The sequence below is a fragment of the Amblyomma maculatum genome, chromosome 3 (genome assembly GCF_055883805.1).
Source record: "Amblyomma maculatum isolate TAMU_Amacu chromosome 3, ASM5588380v1, whole genome shotgun sequence".
Classification (NCBI taxonomy): domain Eukaryota; kingdom Metazoa; phylum Arthropoda; class Arachnida; order Ixodida; family Ixodidae; genus Amblyomma; species Amblyomma maculatum.
Genome location: NC_139346.1, coordinates 38,042,374 through 38,066,728, shown reverse-complemented (window position 1 = coordinate 38,066,728; position 24,355 = coordinate 38,042,374). Strand labels below are relative to the sequence as shown.

Below are 24,355 nucleotides of genomic sequence, written 5' to 3'. Positions count from 1 at the left end.
TTACGCACCACCCAAAGGACAACCTTCTCTAGTATTGAAAGTTGGGGCAATAAAAATGACAGAGCAGCCAGCGACCCCTTGCGTACCATCTAAACGGCAGACTACTTCAGCATTGGAAGTTGAGACAATAGTCCACTTTCTGAGCCTGGTATTGCTGACAGGGTAGTCGGCCCTTATTGTGCCACAGATTCGCCTGCTGCCACTTCAACTATTGCACTTTTCGCACTGTGGTTAAGCATGAAGTGTGTCTTCAGGCAACACATTTTTATCTGTGTGCAGAAACCTCGAACGAAGAGGGGGGCTAGAGCTGGAGCAACCGCTCAACCTGGAGTTCCTCAAACAGCTTTCCGCTGAAGACACTTATCCATGTTGAACGTATTTCCTGGTTTCCCTTTTTTTCTTTTATAAGAGTGCAGCGCCTGCGATTTACTGTATTGTACTGCAACGATATTTGTATGGTTGACAATGTGTCTACTTCCCATTGACGCTGCAACCACCTATTGGCAACTTTGCCATGATATTTCTATGGGTGACATTGTGTCTACTCCCCCCTGACGCTGTAGCCACCTTTTGGCAACTTAGCCTGAAATTGAATATAGAGGTTCTATGCTACTAATCAGCCACACGCAAACTCCAAAGTGGTGACTCAAGTTTACCATTCAGAAATAACCTTTGTCTTTCCGAACTATGCATTATCCCAAATAAAAAAGTCAATGGAAAACTAGTGTCGACCCCTTTATGGTGTTATGGCCTTTAATGACAACAGTGTTTCTGTACAGAGCCTGCATGTCCCTCTGAGTGTTCAGCGCTATAGCCAAGTGTACAGCGGTTGTCAAGTGCATTCTCTTTAGCCTCTCTGCTTATTCTGCTGCCATTTCTAGCATTCTGTAGTAATGGTGTTCTGTAGTGTACCTGGATGCAAGAGCACTAGTCGGTTGTATGCAATAAATGCAATATGCAATAAAAAAAAAAGAGAAGTGCGCATACCCTCTGCATGGTTCTCCTCTAAAATATCACCCCTGAGAACGACACCAAATGACTTGTCAATGTCTAGGCAAAAGTAAGTGGAGAAAAATGCACGTACAGCACACGCGGAATGCCTATACCACATCAGCCTTCAGCAATATATGCTGTTCAGAAATTTAAATGCAACACACCGAATACATAATAGCATCACGATATTATACTCATGGTCGCGGAAAAACATTCCCGCTGCATGTGTGACAAAGCTATTGCAGGGAGTCTATATGCGATTAATAATAGTAGATGTCCTCAATAAATGCAGGCCATGAACAAGCAGCAGTGTTTTCAGACCAAACCAGAAGACTTTAGCTATGACAAGGAACGCGGCATGTAAAAATATGCCTTACGAAGCGGCAAAAGCGTATACATTGATCGTATACTGTGAGGCAAACATCATTCGATCAAAAAGCGATGAAAAATCCTCAATACACTGTTCGCTTCGTGCAAAATAAATGTCTGTGTCATGTGACAGGTGAGCCAACGATAAATGTTTTTTTCCGACTGTAGGTGTTGCGGATGCCTTTTGGAATACTGCGCACTGGAAGCAATGTATATGTTCTTCAGGAAAAAAGGAACCAACGGTAACTATAATATTGTCACGACAATACAAAAGTGCACTTCACGGGTTATATTCTATGGTACGCGTGCAAAATACGTTCACGCAGCATAAAACACGACTTGCTAAAGAGTTCCCAGCTCAAGAAAAACCAAAATTAATTCTTCATACAAAAGAAAACGAGCGACAGGCAAAACTAGGTGACGTGTTGGAAAGCGCTGTGATGTGGACATACCCAGCAGCACATGACTGGCGCAACATCACGTTTATATAGAAACGGGTCGCTTCGATGCAACCCAGTGTACCTGTGATAAGTGGTCTAACTCTGAGGTGAAGTGGAAGCGCACATCGCTACACCGCCTCGCGGATGGTCAGACCCTTACTCGCTCGGCCACGAAAAGCCTAGAGTGTCCACTCTTTACGTAAGTATGTTTCTCTATTACATGCCCCTCCAAAAACCGGGGCACTGAGTTCAAAACAATTGAAGGACGATGAAGCTTGCAATGCTGCTCACAGTGTGGCATGGTCCGTCCCTACGACACGTAGCTTTAAATAGACAGATACAAGTGCCCACAGACTTAACACGAATGACGGAAAGAGTGGTTTAATTGGACTCACGTCAGCGCTATTAACAAAGCTACAGTCATTGGGTGTGATGTAATACTCTTTGTACGTTTACGGCGGCTGACATTGCTGGGGCGCAGCTTCCTTTCACCGTTTTTCTGCCTTTGGCCGACCTCTATAAGTTGAGAGCACGTTTCAATTACCTTGGCGTTTCTCCCTGTTTTTCTCGGGGATGCGGCCTCACACGCCCGGCAAAAATGCTGCAGCTTTCGTATCGATGGAGCCTGAAATGTCGGGCTAATCTGCCACAGCTCACGCTTCATGCGAGTTTCTTCTGAAGGCTGCAGACCTAAGAAAATAAATGTTATTAGCAGCGTATAAGCTCTACATGCCTAAACTGGTACGCGCTCAGCTTCATACTACCATCCATCCATCATCAGCCTGATTATGCCCACTGCAGGGCGAAGGCCTCTCCCATATCTCTCCACTTAACCCGGTTCTGTGCTAGCTGCATCCACTTGACCCCTGCGAACTTCTTAATCTCACCTACCCACCTAACTTTCTGCCGCCCCCTGCTACGCTTTCCTTCCCTTGGAATCCAGTTTGTTACCCTCAGCGACCATCGGTTATCCTCTCTTCGCAATACATGTCCTGCCCATGTCCATTTCTTCTTCATACTATTCAAGGCCAATCACCATCTGCTAAACGATTTCATTGACGGTCACCTTGCCCATCGGCGTATTATTACTGACAGTAGTTGTTCTTTTAAATCAAAAGCGCTCTGTATATCTTGTGTGTATTTTATTTTGTTAGAACCACAACCCTCAGACGAAGCCCGTGAGCGACCTAGCTGCTGCAGCTATGTGCAGGAATTCTGGTTCCAGCGGTAAAGAAACCCAAACGTTTCGCAAAGGGTTTTCTTGTAGCTCAGTTGACAAAAGTCGCGATCTGACAAGCGCACTCGATAAAGGGCATTCCATTGATAGCAACTTTTTTAAATTTCAATAAAGCGTTTGATATCGTTCCTCTGCAGAAATGTTCTTGGTATAGCATGAATGATAAATTTATCGACTGGATAAAAGATTACATGTGCATGAGCAGACAAAGGGTAGCAATCAAAGGTAAGCTCTCGTACTACAACTCTTTCTTGGTCATTTTTTCTCCGGACTGCAGTGGACTGGAATGCCGTCCCCAGCAACGTCAACGCTATCATGTGCCCATCTCCGTTCTTATCTACCGCGGCGACTTTTATTATAAGGCCAATGCCATATATATATATTAACCAACCCTTCATGTAGCACCTCCCGAAGATGGTCTTTGAGGTAAATAAAGTGAAATGAAGTGAAGGTGTAAACATAGAGAAAAGTGTGATCTAGTGTATGTCGAGAATCACAGCTTGGACCGTTGTCATTTTTTATCTTTATGAACGACATCTGCTCTGGTATTGCTTCAAGTATTCGTATGTTCTCGAATAATTTCGTTATATAAGGTTATTAGCTGTCGGAATTACTGTGCTGAATTACAGCATGATGTGCCCAATATTGACGGATGGAGCGAAAAATGGGGAATGGGAATGGGGATGGAGCGAAAATGGGGAATATACGCTTCACAAAAGAACAAAAATTACCCATGAATTTCTTTATCAAATCAATGGAATTTATATTTCATCACTATCCGAATACAAATACTTGGGCGTATACGTAACATCCAATCTGAGTTGGTGATGCCATATTGGCTAAGTGACTGGAAAGGCTTGCCGTGTTGTTGGTTTCCTCATGCAGACTTAATACCAAACTATTACCTTTGGACGTCAAAGAATTACTTTTCAAGGATATCGTGTGTTGAGAATCAGAGTATACGTCTTTTGTATGGCGCCCTTGGCTTAAGGTAGATATAGACAGACTGGAGAGGGTAAGTCTTCTAGTTTCATTATAGGGTTACAGGTGCCAAAGACACTTCGGGGTGGCACTCTCAAAAGCATACCGAAAATCGTCGTGCTTATAATTTCTTAACTGCAACACAGGAAAACTAGCATTAACCGTAACTTGTATATTCGTGTTTCAAAGTATGTTTCAATACGACTTGACCATCCATAAAAGGTCATTTAAATCTAATACCTATAAGTTTTCGTGTTTTTTTTTTTTTTTCACAATAGATCAGGGACTGGAATAGGCTGCTCGAAGAGGTAGCGTAAGCTAAGTCCTGCCAAACTTTCCCAGCAGCTTTTTATTCGATTCATGAGATGTGCGGCTTGTCGAGTTTGTATTGTGTTTTCTTTTTCTTTTTTTGCATGTTTGTTATATAATTGGTGTTTAACCTCCCCCCCCCCCCCTTTTCTGTAATGCCGCTTGCGCCGCTGTAGGTATTTCAATAAGTAATACATTAATAATTACGTAAATAAACGCGTCGCTCTGGCGTGCGAGCCCTCACCTGCGAGCTAAACGGGGGAAATGCGCTGTAGCAAAATAATAAAAGTTAGCATGGTGCGAATGATACTGGACAGGAGGCACAGAAACGAAATGCGGCAACAAGGGCGCAAACTTCCGCCTGTTTATTAATGACCGAAAGCACTTGCTATACACGCGCGGAGCCGAGGCGCGTATAACCAATGCTATCATTCGCGCAAGATATGATAAAACGTAGAATCAGGTATCGCGTTTTTTAAGCAAAAACTTCACTATGCTACCTCGGGCCAACGATGACGACAGCTCACGTTTGACTTTCATGTCAACTCGGAACGAAGTGTGTCCCAAGAAAAAAAAAATCTGCGCCAGCAACCAAACCATTATCCCTCCGATACCAAGCTGGGTACGCAAATCCACACAGGGTTCGTGGGAAAAGATCCTTATTCTCCTTGTCGAGCGTACAAATGATACCAGCTATGACAATAACGATGCAGTTAGTGGAAGTATGATAATAGCGATGACCGTGACAGTGCACTTAGTTGATGATGCCGATGATGTTGGTAGTAGCGGTGACAATGACGATGCAGTTAATGAAAACAGTACATGTAAAGTGGATTTCCCCATTTCGTCTCAAGCAGACTTAAGCGTAATGCTGTATTATGGTCTATGCACCTTGGATATGTGGCAAAACGACAAGGGTAAGAATATAGAAGAGGCAGAAGATGGCACGAGCTGCTGGAACAGGCAGCGAGGATAGCTTTCGTTCTACATCTGGTGTAAACGTGATTTAATATAGCTATTTTTTTTAATTATCGCGTTAACTTCACACAATTTCGGAAGGCCAGCGAAAGCATAAAACACTTAAACTTCAAAAAGTGCGAACTTTTAAAAATAAAGTGGCCTCACTACCATGTACTCGGACAAAGAAGGCGGCTTCGTCGTCTTACTCGTCGCTACAATCGACAGAAAGGCGACGGAAGGTATGAGAAAGAGTTTCAACCCAAAAAACAACTCTACCTCAAGAAATCAAAAATGGGCACTGAAGCCACTCGAGAGAAGAACCAGGAAACTTTAGGCAAAACAGTGGAATAGAATAAGAGCGGTAGTCTACATGCATTATTCACTGGGAAAACCCATAAAATGGAGTGTCCTCTGCTAGTCATTGTTTCTGAATATGAAACTGCAAATAATAGCTGGGGTCTAGCTTCAGCACAACCAGGAAACCATGCTTGGAAAAGACCCGTTTCTTGTTTGGACCTCCAGTGAAGTAGTAGCGTGCTTGTATGAAGGCCTCCCGAAAGCCACGACAAGTGCTTCTGTTGTCATTGAAGATATCTTTTATCCTGTAGCCCATGCCGTCTTTTTCGATGCAATACGCCAAAGTGTACATTAAAGTGGTGAAACAGTTTGGCAGAATAGGGTAGGCGTGAGTGCCTAAAATTTTCTAGATTTCTTTGGGTTTTTTGCCTCAGTTCCATTGTTAATGAATATAAAGGCGAATATTGTCTCCAAAACCTGGAATTTGTACAGACCCATTATTGGCAGCTGTCCTTTGTGACATGTATTTGACTGCATTTGACCAGGGCGTTGACCAATCACTGTCCCATGAGCCGGTTTTGCGTGTTTTCAGATACGTAGATAATTACCTCTTGTTTTGGTCGGATATTTAGGGGAATCCCCCATGTTGGAGTAGATTCTTGATAAGAGAGTAATTACTCATTGACATACACCCAAACGCAGCCGTACGGCGACAAAGGAAAGGAAAATTTAGATTAGGACAAAGTTTTCTTCAACTATGAAGATAGAAACCTGTATAGCTTTCCTCTGTGGCTGTATCGATGCGCTTATGTGAATGTCAATGAGCAATCACTCGCTTATTATAGATGCTGTGTTATTTAACCCGGCCCCTGAAGATATGCTGAGGCATTCTGACTAACATTTTAGGGACAATTATTTATTTATTTATTTATTTATTCATATACCCTCAGGGCCCGAAGGCATTAAAGAGGGGAGTGGGAAAGATACATTGGTACAGGGTACAGTGCAGCATAAAACAACATAGAAGAAACAATAACACGGCGAAAAGTGATAAAAAAAAAAAGAGGATTGGCGCAAAAAAAAAAAAAGCGGAAAAGCAGTTGAGGCAAAAAAACATTTCCGACAGTCAACAATGTCACCGAAAACGAACAAAAACAATTGACTACCATCTATAAATATAGATTACATACGGCAGTCTTAAAAGAATTTGGGTCCGTAATATCAGCAATGTGCCTAGGGAGGTGGTTCCAACTGACAGAAGTGTTTGGAACAAAAGAATAAGAGGCGTGTTTAGTACGACATGACGGAACACCTACTTTGTGAAGATGATCAATGCGACCTGAAACATATGTGGGGGTAGTTAGTAGCTGGCTCTTAAGGACAGGATTGTGGTAATAGATTTTGTGAAATAGGAATAAGCGAGAAATTTTTCTGCGTAGTGAAAGCGGTGGTAATGATAATGTTGTTTTCATAACGGTAACACTGGAGTTACGGTGATAGTTGGAAAGTATAAAACGTGACGCGCGGTTTTGAACAGATTCGATTTCAGATTCTAGAGATGCAAGGCCAGGGTCCCAGACAGAGGCTGCATATTCCAATTTAGGACGAACAAGGGTTTTATAAAGAAGCAATTTTATTGAACTAGAAGAAAGGTTAAAGTTTCGGCGCAGGTACCCCAACATGCGGTTAGCATTGTTAGTAATAGATTCTACATGCAGATTCCAAGAAAGATTGGAAGTTATGTGCACACCAAGGTATTTATACGAAGACACAGTTTCAAGAGGAGTATTATTGAGGTTGTAATTAGCTACTTCATTGTTACGACGAGAAATACGCATATGTTTGCACTTGTTAATGTTAAGCTCCATTTGCCATAATTTACACCACTCTGAAACTTGGTTAATATCAGACTGAAGAACAGAAATGTCAGAGTCACTGTTAATTTCACGGTAAATAACACAATCATCAGCAAAGAGACACACAGAAGAAGCAATGCTGTTAGGCAAATCATTAATATAAATGAGAAAAAGTAGGGGCCCAAGTACGGAGCCCTGGGGAACGCCTGAGCCCACTGGAGAGGAACGAGAGTTCGATTTATTTGCTGTCACGTATTGAGAACGGTTAGTGAGAAAAGACTGAAGCCACGAAACGATGTTAGGGTCGAGTTTGAGGTTACTTAATTTGAAAAGTAGTAATTGGTGAGAAACTTTATCGAAAGCTTTGGAGAAATCGAGGAATATACAGTCTGCTATGGAACCCCGGTCAAGAATGAAATGAAGGTCTTGTGAAAAGCATAGAAGCTGAGTCTCGCATGAGAATGTTTTACGAAACCCGTGTTGGGAACGACTGAAGAAAGAATTCGATTCAAGAAAATTGGCGAGATGAGAGCAGATGACATGTTCCATGATCTTACATGGGATGCTAGTAAGTGAAATGGGTCGGTAGTTATTAGGAGAATGTTTGTCCCCAGACTTGTGCAGGGGAACCACCTTGCCCACCTTCCAGTCGCTAGGAACACAGCTACACTCAAGAGATTGTTTAAACAGTTCGGCAAAAATAATGGCACTATACACTTTAGTATTTTTCAAAAATTTTGAGTTAATGTTGTCCACTCCGCATGATGATGACATCTTCAGTTGTTCAATTATTTTTTCTACGCCCACAGGATCCATTATAACGGGGTCCATAACAAAGAAGTCACGCGGTGGGTAATGAGGAATTTCGGTAATTAAATTGTTCGTAAAAGAAGCAGTAAACACATCATTAAGAACATCAGCACACATTTCACTAGGAATTAATTGTTCATCTGTAGTTTTCAGATTGATTGTAGATGGGTCAGTTTTCTTAACCACGTTCCAAAATTGTTTTGGGTTATTTATTAGCATCGATGGAAGAGTATGACTAAAAAATGACTCCTTAGCTTGTTTTAGTGCCGATTTATATGCAGACGCAGCAGAATAGTAAGCGTCCCATCGGGGCATAGAATTAGACACTTTGGCGGAGCGAAACAGACGTTTCTTTTTGTTTGATAGCCGTTTTAGTGAAGAATTATACCAGGGCGAACAGTTGTTAGTTAATATTTTTCGCAGCAGAACGTAAGAATTAGATCATTATCCTGGTGCTTAACCTTAACATACGCATCTGTTTCCAAGTGTAGACTACCGTACCTTGACGTGAAGCTAGAATCTGCATCTCAACATATTTGCTGCTCATATAGTTCAGAAGCCAAAAAGAGCCCACTACCGTTTTGAAGCGCACGCTCGAAACTCGTAAAACGTGCCAATGCAATGTAGCCTGCCAATCAGCCATACAAAAATGCAGGAACCATATAATAGAACCAAGCTTCAGCCTCCAAGTTCAACCCTTTCGTTCTGCATGTTATCTACCCGTTGTAATAACCGCAGCATATAAACGCTCGTTGTGAAAGCTAAAAGGAAAAATAAAGAAAGATGAAAATGGTAATAAAATGTCATTGGAAGCAATGCCTAATATATAGCGTGCTTCCCCCAATATCCAAAAAAAAGTAACGAATCGGTATGCTGTCGGGATGGTCTTCTCGGCACCGATTAAGCTTGTAGCATCAGCCGATAAAAGCCAAGACAACCAGACCGCAGTATATTAAGAACCAAGAAAAAAAAAAGTTCACGAAGTGCGTTTCAGGAGTTGTGTATGAACCTCCCCTCCCATGCAGCAGGTTTTGCTTTAATTAACAGGCCCGAAACACTAGAGGTCATTTAGCCCACCGCTGTAAAAACTGTCAGGGCAAGAAAAAGTGAAAGAGCAGTGTACCTTGCACACCAGTTCTGCGCTAAACCACTTTTTTGTTCAAATCAAGCAATGAGATGAAAGGGAGGTCTCTGAAGCATTGCATATTATAAAAACTAGTGAGACATGTCAACCCTCCGTATCTTTCGCTTTCATCCAAAGAAATTGCGTTTTTAGAATGTCACGCATAAATTTTCTCGTGCCTACCATAACCATTCAATTCAATTCATCCTTACGTACTTTGCCGCTACCGTCGCCACAGCTGCCCTACAATGCCTAGCAATGCTGAACTTGCAAAGTGACTTGAACAACTCTGAAGAGAAGAGTTTTCAAAGCTAAACTGGACGATATGGTTGAGAATTTTGATGCAGAACCTTCTTTGGTGTTCGATGACCTAAAGAAAGAAATAAAGAGTTGAAAAACCCCGCCGGGGTGGCGCAGTGGTTAGGGCGCTCGACTACTGTTCCCAAGGACGCGGGATCGAATCCCGGCCTCGGCGGCCGCTTTTCGATGGAGGCGAAAAGCCAGGCGCCCGTGTGCTGTGCGATGTCAGTGCACGTTAAAGAACCCCAGGTGGTCGAAATTTCCGGAGTCCTCCACTACGGCGTCTCTCATAGCCTGAGTCGCTTTGGGACGTTAAACCCCACAAACCAAACCAAAGAGTTGAAAACAAGTCTTAGCTTTTTATAAAGTTGAAACTTTTAGGACAGAAAATGAGGGATTGAAGCAAAACAAAAAATAAAGCTCTAAAACGAGACTGAAAGAAAAGAACAACGCTCTGAAAACGCAGAACGATAACCTTGAAAAGAGATTAACAGATATCGAGCAACACTCAAGAAAGAACAACCTTGAAATTAAAGGCGTCCGTTGCTCGCAAGGTGAAGACTGTGTGTCTGTTCTGCAAACAATTGGCTCTAAGATAGACTGCCCTATTACTGCCGGCGGCGTAGATGCTGCTCACTGCGTACCAGCTGGGAAGAAATCGGACACAAAAAACTTGACCACCCGATTCCATTCCCGGTCGAAAAAGGCCGAGTTTATCAGCAAAGCTTGCAAAGCCCACCTTTGCGCAAGTGACCTTGGCTTCGTTTCTTCTGAAACCGCCTCGGTCTACGTTAATGGTGACCCCACGACCCAAAACAAGCTGCTGTTTTCAAGGGCTAAACAGCTAAAAAAAGATAACGGTTGGGAATTCTTATGGACTAAGGACTGCGTCATATTGGTTAGGCAGACACATGTGAGCGCTGTGTACCGGATCCAGAACAAATCTGACCTGGGGGTGTTCGAATAGGTAACGCGTTTTCTGTTGTTTTTTTCTTTAACCTCCGAAATTCATCATGCCGTACTTAAGTTCTGGTCAGATCGATGTGCATTTTTCTAATCTCTGCCATTCCGCAATACATTTCATTGCGCGAAGTCTACGTAAACATCATGGTGAATTCCAAGCCTTATTATCCTCTTGTCGCTACATATTTTCAGTCATCTGTGTGTTTGAGATAGGGCTATGTACTGCTGAACAAAATTTGTATTCCTTTCCGAATTACTACCCTGAATATTGTCTCTGTGTTTGTCCTTGCCATGGCGGTTCTGCTATTTTTTGTTTCTTTTCCTGGTATACAATATAAACGAAGAATAGATTTGTGCTTAAATATGACGGACTGTGAGTCTGTTTGGATTAAACTGGACCATTCTGTATTTGGTAGAGACAATAAGAATGTTGTAATAGGCTCTACATACAGGTCCCCAAGCTCTGATATTCCGGCTTTTTGTGATGCTCTCGACACTGTACTTGATGCTTTAGCAAAAGATAATAAGTGTGTAGTTTTTATAGGTGACATCAACATATATTTACTACACCTGATGCTTATAGTGACCAGTATGTTAGCTGCTTTCAGGGGTATGGAACTGATACATTACTCAACTTTACAACTCGTTGCACATCACCTGAGTCTGGCTCTCTCATTGATCATGCATTGTACATTCATCTTTATCCTCCATCGGCTTTTATTATTAGGGTAAATATCACTGCCCACACTTTTCACAATAGTCCTTACATCACATCATACACTTTCTCCAAGACCGTATGTAATCGCTCACAATTTCTTCATTTAATATCTTCTATAGACTAGTCGAATATAATTTTGATGACTACGCTCAAATGGCATATAGTACCTTCTCATCTATAATTGCTGATTGTTTGACTACATCAACCGTTATTTGTCGCAAGCATTATTCATCTCCCAACAACCCTTGGCTTACCAAAAGCCTTCTCACGAGTCTTCGAAAGAAATAAAATTTATACAGGAAACCTAAAATACAACCATTAAACACTCGCCTACATGAACTTTATAAAAAGTACTGTCACACCTTGAGAATACTTTTGAAGAATGCTAGGCAACGTTATTACGAAAATGAAATACTTCGCTCTGGCTCTGATTCCAGTAAGCAGTGGCGCCTCATTTACTCTTTTCACAAGAACTCCAATTCATCTATATCAACATTCATTCATGACTGAATGCCTGTTCATAGCCCTTCAGATATTGCCAACACTTTCAGCGCATTCTTTTACTTCTTTTTTTGCTTTTTTTGCTTCTTTTTAATGTCCCTTTTAAAACTTTAAGTCTGTGGGAACCTGTACTAGAGGACGAGCCCATCAGATGTCCTCTAGAAAAGGAAGACGAGACAGGTAGTGCAGTACTTCATCTTTCTTCTGATGCATGCTAGAACACTACACTTTTAAGCAATTGGTCCGCTAAATTGGCGTCATTTCGTTTTTTCGTTCGTAATCTGGGCAGAGCTATAAGATTTACTTACACACACATTAAACTTGTTCCTGGTAGAAACCTTGTGCAAACACGGTCAGCCTTCAAACCGATACCTGACAATAATTGCCGCCTCTATACTGCTGTTTATCTAATAGGCATTTATTTGTCTCGTATTTTATTTGGGTTTGCCGCTTTTACCTTACAATTCAAATCTTTGGATATGTATGGATCCTTATACCCAGAAAATTCATTTTTGATTTTTTTTTTTAGCGTCGTTCTTGGTTTAACGGTCTTCAGGTAGTAAACGACACATTTATCTCGGAGAAAAATGGTTTTCAAATCTTCTCGTCTCTATATTCAAACCATGACGTCCCATTAAATAACGCACGAAGTCTAGGAAACACAAGGAAGGAAAAGACAGACAAGAGAGCATTAGCAAATGAAGTGACATCTAAAAAATTAAATAAATCTTCGTTCGGCGTTGATGTGCGTGAAATCATGCACGTAACGCGACGTCCTTACCGAAAAGGACGGATCGCAACTGTTTATATGGCAATATTGCTGCAACGCTGTCTTGGTTATCCGCATTGAAAAATCACTGTAGACTCAGGAATGGTAACTGCGAGTTCGGGGGGTGATGGTGGCAAGCCTTCTTCACTGGCCTCTTCGAGCTTACTACAGTCCAATTGTTGGTGACAGTTTTGACTTCATTATTTGTGCACGACGCCCTGTCAACAGAGACACTCTTCTATTTTTGCTTGGAGTAACTTAAGGCAGGATATATGTGTATTGTGCGAGCGCATATATGGTGAGCAAGAAGGTCGTCAATAGAAAATGACAAATGGATCGACCTGTACATGTATTGTTAGGCGTTACGTGTTTCGTAGAATATGAAAACATCTTATGAACAATAAAAGTTTGATTCGAGTGTTCATAAGCCGCGAAAAAAAAAAAAACAGGGGTATGGCGCACATGATGTATTTCGGTGCAATTCCAGGCTCTAGAATTTCACATACGCGCCTAGAATCCCTAGCGCACTTCGAGAACGCGGCGCAAGATGAGCCACGAGCTGGTGGCTTTAGCTGCTTCCCATGCAGTCATTACAGACAGGGGCAACTTTGAGTCTGTGGTATCCACTTCTGCCCACTTTTTGTTGCTTAAGAGCTTCTCATGCAGTCATTACAGGCAGGGGCAACGTTGAGTATGTGACGTCCACTTATGACGAATTTGGCTGATTTCCGAGTTATTTCACCACGCTGTTTCATTGACGGATATCGCGGAATGAGCAGTTAGACGTGCATTTTGGGGACCAGAGAAGAGCCAATCAGTTAGTCATGCCAGTGTGCCAAAAGAAGTAGATACTGCAGGTATAAAGTTTGTAATTAGTCCCTAGGTATATCTGTTTGGTAAGTGGTTCATTGTTTTGCGCCTTGGAAAAATCTGTCGTGGGAAAGTTTGCCGAGCAAATCAGCTCTAGGCTGAACCGGCTGTCAAGTGCATTCTGTAATATGAGGCAAGCACCGGGATTTCGTTTATTAACGTGATATTGAAGAGAGCAAAGCCTCAACTCATTCTGATAAAAGCGGAAACCGTATCACGCGAAGCGCTACCTATTTTTCACTACAAACTATACCTAACACCCCGCACAACAACGTGGATATCTGATCTCCCCTCGACAGCCCAGGAAAGGGCTCCTCACATCGAACGAAATCTGGAGGAGAGAAGGGTCATGACTGGTCCCTGCTGTCGCAGTAACAGGAAGAGCTCCATCCCACTGCTGGCCCGAAGGTTTCACAGCAAACCGAAACGACAGAACACCACCCAGGCCATTGATATAACTCGCATCATGCATGTCAAGGACACAATGACCTGATTTGGATACGGAGGTAATACGGATGTGTGACAAACCATTGTCAATACTCCGGTCGCAAGCCTGCGTCAAAGAAACGAACGCCGAGCGTTTTTTGCCAAATCCTTTGCGGTTATTGTTTTTCTAGCTAGAGCAGCGAAACGAAGAATTTTCCGAAAAGGTTTCACTAGCCCATGAAATGGCGGCTGCTTCTTCGACCGGAACATAGCCAGAACCCTATAACCGGCCTCAACGTTGCTGTCCATCAGTTTAAGCGGGCACATGCGTGGACATAAATAAAAGGGGCCAGCTAATCCACTATAAATTCCATCACGCCTCCCATATCAGAAATGAAGAATATCGTTTATTCTTAACGAACCACAACAGTACCCCCCCCCCCCTCAGATTTCAAAACAAAGCTTTGATTTCAACTAGGTAATGGATGGAAAATGCTATAATCTAGAGGCGTGTTTTGATTACATTTATTTGTGCCTGTACATGTTCGCAACGCCGAAAAGTCTGTCTATCCCATCCGCGAAAACGCGCTGTTCGCACCCAAAAGCTTGCTCATCACACCGCCACTATAAAAGCAGTTCAATGTACTAGACCCCACTGGCACATTTGCACGGTTCGATTAAAGCGGGGATATATACTTATTTCGTGGTACTTTACACATAGCGCGATACCGTATGTCTGCGTGCATATGAGTATGTGTGGGATAACAGAAAAAAAATTCACTAACAATGCGGGCAGCAAAAACCGTGCCGCGTCGTGCCCTTAAAGGCGGATGTCAAGTATTTTGCTAATTTTTAAATTATTTTTTATTTGCCCCTCTGTCGCCGCACAAGCGCCTGTGCTTGCGGGTAGCGCATCAACATCAGGGCTCACCAAACGTTATTCGTATATTTTCCCGCTTGAGAGATTTAAATTAATCAAATTTACGCAAAAAAATCACTCAGCTTTATTCCCGGCATTAAAAAAAATATTATCTTTTTCATTTAACAATGGTAGGCTAAACGACTACAGGAAGAGTACAGGAATATTATGCATCTAAAACACCTCTCAAGAGATTCGCATCGCCTTGAAATCCAATCTACTACCAGTTTCAGAGATTAAAAAAAAAATCAGCATTTTCATCGTTTCTTTGCCATTAAAAAATGCGCTAGGGCCCCTTGGCAACAATCGAGAACAAATAGAGTTAGTTAATTTACCATCGGGATTGTTTCCGTACGAGCCAGTATATAAGTAAAAGGACATCGGACGTTGGTACAAGATATCAGCCCATGACGGATATTGGCGCATTTCGCGCATTGAAAACTAACACATACAATACCATATAGTAATAACGATAGTGGACAAACACCAGAGATCTGCTCTCTGAGCTGTCAGGCCCTGAGTAATTCTCGACCAGCGTGACTTGCTAAAATATCTTTCGTTCAGCAGACCAATCTGCTGCTGCTTTCGATTCCCTTTGTACCGAGAAACGCGGCGTCATTATCGCGACTGGCAATATCGACATATACATATATATATATATATATATATATATATATATATATATATATATATATATATATATATATATATATATATATATATATATATATATATATAAAAACATTAATGCGAAGAGCCCGGCGCTACGTGCCCCGTTATTGGAATTTCTTGTACGTCATGCTCGTAACTCTTAATTGTTGGCCCCTTTAGCAAAGATAAAACCACAGCTTGCAAGCAACGCTCTATTTGTGCTCCTTTTATATCGCCCATTTACGTCAGTTGCACATATAGCCTTGAACGTATAAGGGACAAAACACACGGTGTGACTGAACTCTCCAGCCATACCCTTGCGGCACTCGCAGTCGTATCAGTACGGATTCATCAGCTGTGGTGCACCTAAGTCAGCAATACTCCTAAAAGAGATATCATTCGCATCTCGAAAAGCGGCACTCTTAGAGAGAGGATGCTTTTTAAGCAGCTCTCTCGCGTTAACGCATCTATAAACTTGATTAGCTCTGGCAGTGTGGCTTCTTTTCTCTGCGGAATGAATTATCCGACAATGACGCACTTAAAGTAGCGGCTTTTGGCTTTTTAATTTTGCAGCACGATAAGAATAGAAAACGTTAGCGACTTGAAGCTCTAAGGAGCCCCCACGGAACTGCAGCTGGCCTGCCGATTTTCTCCATTGCGCTGCCTACAGCGTCCGAGGCGTCGCCTGCTAGTGTATGCCCCTGTCAGAGTTATGCATAACTTTTTTGAAGGTTTCAAGGCTTTATTTTCTTATCTTAGTGGTACAAGATATGACAAGGAGAAAGAGGAAGGCAGCGAATAAGGCTGCTTGAATATAACTTGAAAGGCACCCTATATGCGACCACTCGCTGAGAAAGGTACTGCTTCTGCTATTCACGAGACAGCTACAGGTGAGGCAGCAGCAAAAGCAAAAGTACGTACAAGAATTAAAAATTGCCTGTAGCATTTTAATGTTCCGTAATCACAACCACAACAAAGCAGCGATTTAAATGCACAAAACAATAGCGTCACATCTTCCAAGTATGCAAGACAAGCAGGAGTAGTCGAGTTATAGATTTTAGTCACACACGGCATCAAGACTTCCAAGTACAAGTTTCATCCAAGCATCTTCAAAGAGGAGCAAGTTGGCTATGAGACGTCATATTTATAAACTATGTATTGTTATTTTCAATAGTTCTCCGCTACCTTGTCCAAATAAAAGACAATGCTTGGATACCCTGTTTGGTGCGACAAAGAAATATGGGCAAAGAAAGTGGGAGCGTATATCATCAATTCAGTTCAGTTCAGTCGCTCACTCATGTCCGACTCTTCGTGACCCTATGACCACATCACGCCACGCTTTCCGGTCTCTCACTATCTTCCTAACATCACATAACTTCATCTGCAGCACCTCGAGGATGCCATCTAACCATCGCGTTCGCTGCCTACCCCTTCTCCAGTGACTCTCAACCTTTCCCAACATCAAATCTTCCTCCAGCGACTCCTCTCTTTTCATCAGATGACCAAAGGAGGGTCAAATTATAAAGTTAAAACTTTATAATTTGACCCTCCAATGATGGTATATCATAGACGGTTGAATACCGAGGTAACCTCTGAAGCTTACTTGACTATTTGTAATCGGTTACTCCTAAATGGCGGGAATTAAATGCGCTATCATATCATCCAGTGAAGTTACCAGGATAAATAAAGCATGCACTTTGATACTGTGATCTGCTTACTTCTGTCAAATGTCTATTTCGTCGCTCTGTGCAAACGTTGCGTAGAATGTGGTCTTTTGTCATAGTTGATTCAGTTGTGAATATTCGCCCCTCATGTAACGCCCTTTAGTGTGGTCTATGAGGATAAAAATTATTATAATATAAAAAACGACGGCCATGTGCTGTGCTATCGAAGTTTATCGGACAGGTGTTAATAAGCATATAGCTGGTAACATAGAGTGGTTCTATAGCTCTAATGAGGGGGTGGAAGATATCGTAATCAAGCTTAATGGGCGGTATAAATTTAAGATCGTACAGGAATACACGCAAAATGTATTTGTGATGACCATACAGTGAAAAGTTTATATGAAGACATGGAGCCGGCAATGAGTAAAGCAAAGGAGAGTATATATAATACACTGACAAGTTACTTACGGTAGCCGAGCTAATAAGGACGATAATGAAAATGGCAGTAGTGCATAGAGATCAGATGTTTCTGCCAGTAGGGAGAAAAATACAGAAAGCATTCAAAGCTATATATGAAAGAGGAAAGGCAGCTGGGGGACATGAGGTAACAGCAGATTTGTAGAAGGACGGAAAAGGGGGGTGGGGGAGAGGTTGGCATATCGAACTATAGTAGACTTGACCACCTTGTATAAGAAGTCTCATGCGTAGAAACAGTGCTTTAGGCAATGGCGCATTTTTTTTTTTTCAGTTCGCACACAATTATGTGAGAACCAACTCGTTGTTGACAAGTTTAATACTAGTGTCATAGTGCATATAAATGCCTATTTGAGTAATTAAAATGCGCTAATTTGGCGAAAATAGATCTAAAATGCCATGCCAACCAAGTGTCCTGAAAATGCCCAAACTGTTCTCCCTTTTCTGGCCTTTTATCGTCGCAGCTTGTAGAATTAGGCTAGTGTAGTGACAACTGTAATGCGCCGAATTTCGATATGTAATTGATTTGATTTATATCGTGCTGGAGGGAAATGGACCCCCTTGTATAAACAATGTGTCATACGTCATGGCATTGACGGTACCGAAGTCTTGTAAAATCGTTAATATTATCTTCACAAAAGAGCGGATTTCAAAGGCTTTAAAAATTACATACAAATCAGGCTACTATTCGTTTCGTACAAGATACGAAAGTTATCCCTACTAAAATCAACTCAACCATAGAATACAATGGAAATCAATGGAATACAATCAATGAAAATGGGAGGATTTCGTAAACGGCGCTATAGTATTCCATTCCACATTGTCAACCAGATGCTTGAAAAGTGCTCTGAATATAACCAAACCTTATACTTAACATTCATAGAATTCATTTTTTTATACATTATTATAGCTTTAAAAATTACGAAAAACGATTTGATTAAGTCGAAACCTCAGCCGTCCTTCAGGAGGTGAAAAAATCAGGGTGTAGATATGCCATATGCCAAAGTACTCCAAGATATCTATAGGAGCTGCACTGCGACGATAGTCCTCCACAAAGAAAGTAATAAAAATCTGACAATGATTAGAAGTATTCCACGAGCTAGATTGGCAGCAGTTCATGATCACCATCATCATCATTTATTATCCCTTAAGGGCCCCTGTCGGGGCATTACAAAAAGGAGGACCAAGAAGAAAACAACGAACTGAACGAAAGGTCATGATAGATATAACATATCCCGAAGCACAAAAAGAAGCAAAGAACGCACTAGCTCTGAACAAGGCTTGTTAATATGCGTAGAACATCAGACTCGATAGCGAGAGGTTCTGCACGCAGGCGAGTACAACAGTAATTACAGAATAAAAGATCAGTATAAGAAGTAAAAATTACATGAATATGAAACCCAAATAGCAAGCCAACCCACAATATACCCCAACATCCCTTTAATCCTAGCAGTGTCAGGGTCATTAGCAATTGGATCCGGCAGCCGGTTCCAGCTTCATCTGAGGTCGGGAAGGACTTATTAAAAGCGTTTGTAGAACCATAAATTTATTGTAAGCTATGAGAATTAAGCAGGCGGCGTGACGTACGAATGAGAGGAGTTATAAGGGAACCACGGAGATAAGGAAAATTGAAATATAACTTATGAATCGAACACAGCCCCGCAATTTTGCGTCTGAGAAAGGAGTCAGCCCAAGTGATGATTTGATTGCACTTACGCTGGAATGAAAGTAGTAAGTTGATGATATGAAGCATGCTTGCGTTTCTGAACAGATAATGTTCATTAGTTAGGAATGATGGGGTCTCCAAATCGCAGATGCATTTTCGAGCTTACTGCGAACAAACTTTTCACATGCCAGTTTTCGTATTTTAGGAAATAAAGTGGGAAGTGACCTTATGACAAAAGCAAGTGTACATGAAGCTTCGGAAGTAATTTTTGTGATATAGTCTGCCGAAGTGAGTTTGCTATTGATAGTAACGCCAAATTAACGATAAGAATCTACTTGTGAAAACGTTTCAGAAAATAAACTGTAAGGGTAAGTTACTTTCGAGTGCTTCCATAAAATTTGCATATAACTGCACTGCCTAGTACTAATTTTCATCGTCCACAATGTACACCAGTTATCAATGATATTCAGATCGTTTTGGAGTGCATCTTAATTATTTTTATTCATTACACATCGGTAAATAATGCAATAGTCGGCAAAGAGGCGAATGGTGGGGAAAAGTTTAGAGGGCAGGCCGTTAATAAAAATAAACGAAGACGTAGACCCAGCACAGACTTTTGTGGAACTTCTGAAGTTACGCCAGCAGAGGTTGAAGGAAGACTGTCTATTACGATGAACTGGGAGCGAGCAGTAAGGAAGTTGCAAATTCAGACTAGAACAAGTGAGTGAAGGTGAAGAGCTGTACGTTTCGACATAAGACGTTGATGAGGGAGACGGTCGAATGCTTTAGAAAATTTTAAATATATGACATCGATGTGGAACAAAGAATCAGGATTTAAGTGAAGATCCATGGTGAGATCAAATGATTCGGATTCGCATGAATAACAAAGACGAAACCCACGCTGGTTTTGAAGGAGTAGAAATTAAAATGGGACGCAATATGATAGTATATAATATGCTCGAGAAAATTACATAAAATGCACGTTAGCGAGATAGAACGGTAATTCGACGTCTCACTACGGTATACCATGTATTGAGTACGGAAACAATTTTGTTCATTTTCCAGTGACTGGGTAACGAGCCATTAGAAGATGAGTGGTAATGGAGAATGCCTCAGTAATATGAGATTTGCTGATGACATCGCCATGCTGAGCAGTTCAGATAATGGACTGCAAATGATGATTACTGGCACAGGCAGGCGAAATAGACAGGTGGGTAGAAAAATTAATATGCAGAACACATTAATATGTTCAACAATCTCAGAAGCTTAAAGTGTTTGCGATAGGCAGCGAGGCGCTGGAAGTGAAAAGTAATCACGAAAGGAAAATCGCTAGAAGAACCAAGCTTGGATGGAGCGCATTTAGAAAGTACTATGAGGTCATGAATGGCAGGTTACAAATACCTCTCAGGACGACAGTATATAACAGCTGTTGCTTTCCGGTAATCACCTATAGGGGAGAAACGTGGACGCCAGTGAAAGTAGTTCGACTTAAATTGAGAACCACAGAGAGAGAATCGAAAGTTATACTAGGGTCGAAAGTATGAACTGGACTGCGCATGCCATTTAATTGTTTTTGTTCTTTGTGTTCAATTTTCTCCTTTCTACATAATTTGCGTGTCTCGATAAATTTTTGTTAGTTAATAGTAAGCAGTTCTTCTTCCTCCTTCATCTCAGTCCTCGTTATAGTGATGCCACAAGGCAATGCAAAAATTATAGTTCAAAAGTTACAGAGACAGAATGTGCGCCGAAGTGGAACAAAGAGAACGAAGACAAGCTATTGACATTTAGCAGAAATGAAGAACAAGAAACGAGCATGGGCAGGTCATGTAATGAAAGACAAGATAACCGGCGGTATCTAAGAGAAGGCAAGCGTAGCAGGCGGCAGCAAAGAAGTTAGTTGGGCTGATGAGATTAGGAAGTTGGCGAGGATTAAATGGATGCATCTAGCACAGGACGCGGTTAACTGAAGGTATATATATGTAAGTGGCTTTTGCCCTGCGGTGATTGTAATTAGATTGATGGCAATGACGAAGCGATTCCTTGTAGCGAAACAGAATTTTGTACAATTTTGGAATATATTGATTACTTTCCCGCAGTAACGTTGCCGTACTGATAGGTGTTTTGCCGTAATGACTGTTTTTTTTTTTTTTTTTTTTTTTTTTTAAAGTTTGATCTCATGACTGGAACGCTGCACGGGAAGGCGGTTGCGCCGAGCTCTCGTTGACGAAAGTATTTGCTTTTTGAAGTGCAGTTCTTTTAGTTGCCCAAGCCTATAATTCACGGCTCTTTTACATCTTTTATGAGGAGTCGAATTTCAGGTTGCTTTGCTCCCACGTGATATCCGCATCACTCTTATATGAACAGCTACGAGCAGAATGACGTTTTGAGCCAGCATAACTGCCGCTCGCTTCTACTTTCCTTTGAACGAGATGCCATCAACTTTGGCGCTTTACCGCCATGTTTACTGTTCCGCTTTACTCAGCTCTCTTAATTGGATTTATTCCTACACTTTTGCTGCCGATATGACTTTCGACTTCGCACGCATGCTTCAAGAGGTCTCTAACAAAGCACTCTGCGTTTCTTGCGTATTTTTAGCGTGCTAAGCTAGGCACTCAAGCTTTTACTCGATTATGACGAGATGTTTCGCCTCGTGACCAAGGCCTCACTATAGTGCTGTGACACATCCCTGCACACTGCGCGCTCGACGGATATCAGCAGTCAGACGATGAAGCAAAGAGCGCCCTCAGCAGTGGCCCTGCGAACAGCTGTGACGATTTGCAGACCGAATACTGCTTGTCTTGTTTCGAAATGTGTGAGGATTGCAACGGCGAGTTCGTGTGAACAAAGACGGACGCCCCGACAATATCTCTTTGACAGGAGAAAATTCGACAATCTCATATTCTTGTCCGCGTGTAATTCGCGCAGCCATGCAGGCTTGATTTCTCACAGACCACGTTTAAGCGTGGGTTTACCGCGCAAATGCTTGTATTTCCATGGGCAGACGAACTGCAGAGAGTGTTGCGCTTCTCGTATGGTATGGATCGGTACCGACTTTCCCAAATTTTTACCCTGGTGCATCGAGTGTTTCACTTGTGTCATAACTGAGGTTTTGGAATGTGTACTAGTGGCGTGCCCAGCGTATGTGCCCAAAAGGCTAACATTAGCCACTTCCTTGAACCGTTTTCCCAGTCAGCCTCTTTCCGAGGACTTACTAGTATATGTGCAGTACAGGCGAAATGGAAAGCTCTATTCGGACTTCGGGATTTCTCTCGTTTTATGATCTAAACTAGTATTCATCCGCGATTGTTAAACAAGCTACTATGCATGAGCATATATTCCCATTTCTCTGCACCATATCGTCGCGACCCTTCTTTTCTTCCAATTTCCGCTGCCCCAGTGCTACGTACTAACCGTTCAACTTTTCCGCCTACTTGTCTGCGTTTCCAAGCAATAACCTGTGTCTATTTGTTTATTTGCATAGTACTTCTCGTGCGCATGCTTCCGGCAGCTGGTAATTGGCAGGTGACGGCCGTGTATGGCTAGTCGGCGGTTTCTGTGACGCCAGTATAGCACATGTCGTTGCCCTAATTGGCAGGAGCTGCCAAATTAGGCAGCACTTTTGATTTGGAAAGACAACCCACTGGTATCTTTGGTTCCTGAATCAAACGCGCTATTCATATGTCATACAGGGGCATTAGTATGGCTTTGTTAATTTGATGCTTTATATCTAAAGCGGCTGGCTTTGCATATAAATCGGTTGCTTACCAGTGTATACAAATGAGCGTGCGACCCAAAACTGAAAGGAAATTTTAGCCGACGCGCTAGCGTACCTAATTAGCACATCGGCCTAATTACGCTAAATCGGGTGTAATGTTTTTGGCTACATTTATTGTATCGGTGGAATATAAAATGGAGAAAATGTGATTACCCAGATCTTTTTGCTTTGCTTCCAGGGATATGTGCTACGGCCCTTCAATCGACAAGAAAACTTTCAGAGCAAATTCCCTAGAGCCACTCTCTCATCTCCCCAGGCATATGTGCCTAGAGTCTGCACGGGCCACGCCAAGTCGACTAGTAAATAAGTCGCTAGCAGTGCGACTGTCGTGAGAAGTTTCGCTAACTATACATCGCAACAGAAATTAAAACAATCGGACACTCCAAAGTGCACATAGCGAATGTATATATGGCGGCTCACCCGTCCGTGCCGTATGGACTCGGCCAGCACCACGGCCGGCGCAAGCAGCAGAGGGTCTCGCGTGGGCCCAACACGCTGCCGGCGCCGCGTCAGGTTGGCTACGAAGAGCAGTAGTCCCGAGAGGTGATCCAGCACGCGAATAAGCAGCTCTCCGACAAGAGACCGCACACTGACCATCACGGCGGCCATCCCAATGCGTAACTGGCGCACTCACGAGACGATGCAGTAGCGCAACTGCGCTCAACAAATTCCTTCTGATGCTTCGGATGATGAAACGAGCGACAGCGTCGATCACGCCCTCCGGAGCACGGGGGCTCGCTGTGGAGTCTCGCCGCGGACTGCTAAGCGGGTCGGCAACGGTACGCACAGCAGAGAGACGAACGCGGAAGCAACCGACTTCGTGAACGGGAGCGCAGAAAGGGTCACGCGGTATCTGCGTCGCCTGCGCAGCTACAGCAAGTCGAATCCGCGCGCGCGTCGGCTGCAGCGAGTGGCGGCGTGTGGTGGCGCCACACCGTCTTGGTGTCGCGTCTCCCGCCGCCGCTAGGGCTCGACGGAAAAACTGCAACGAACTCCAGTCCTCCAGTCTCTCGGACATACACGCGCGGACTTTTCGGCGCAGTTTCGAAGGGGGAGAGCCGGGAGAACGAATGGGGTAGCTGACACGCTATCCCGTGCTCCACTCGCCCGCGGCGTCTTTTCGCCGGCAGGCGAAGGGGGCGGAACAGGGGACGAGCCGCAGTTCGACACGGAGGGGACGCCCGCAAACGGGTTCCCCATTCCGCTATCCATGTAAGCGCTTCAGAAAGCAGGCGAGAGTGAAAGCTTTTTGTGAGCACCTCCGAGACACCGATGCCAGAGGAA

The 24,355-nt window shown here is 42.8% G+C and overlaps 1 protein-coding gene across 1 annotated transcript in view; it reads right to left on the bottom strand.

Moving 5' to 3' along the window:
• LOC146194580 (fatty-acid amide hydrolase 2-like) overlaps positions 1–23,915 on the bottom strand; it is a 113,982-nt gene extending 90,067 nt beyond the window's left edge. Inside the window, exon 1 of the mRNA XM_084597452.1 lies at positions 23,492–23,915. Coding sequence (XP_084453578.1) covers positions 23,492–23,680 — 189 coding nt within the window. The 5' untranslated portion in view covers positions 23,681–23,915. The remainder of the gene's footprint in view (positions 1–23,491) is intronic.
• Positions 23,916–24,355: the final 440 nt, after the last annotated feature.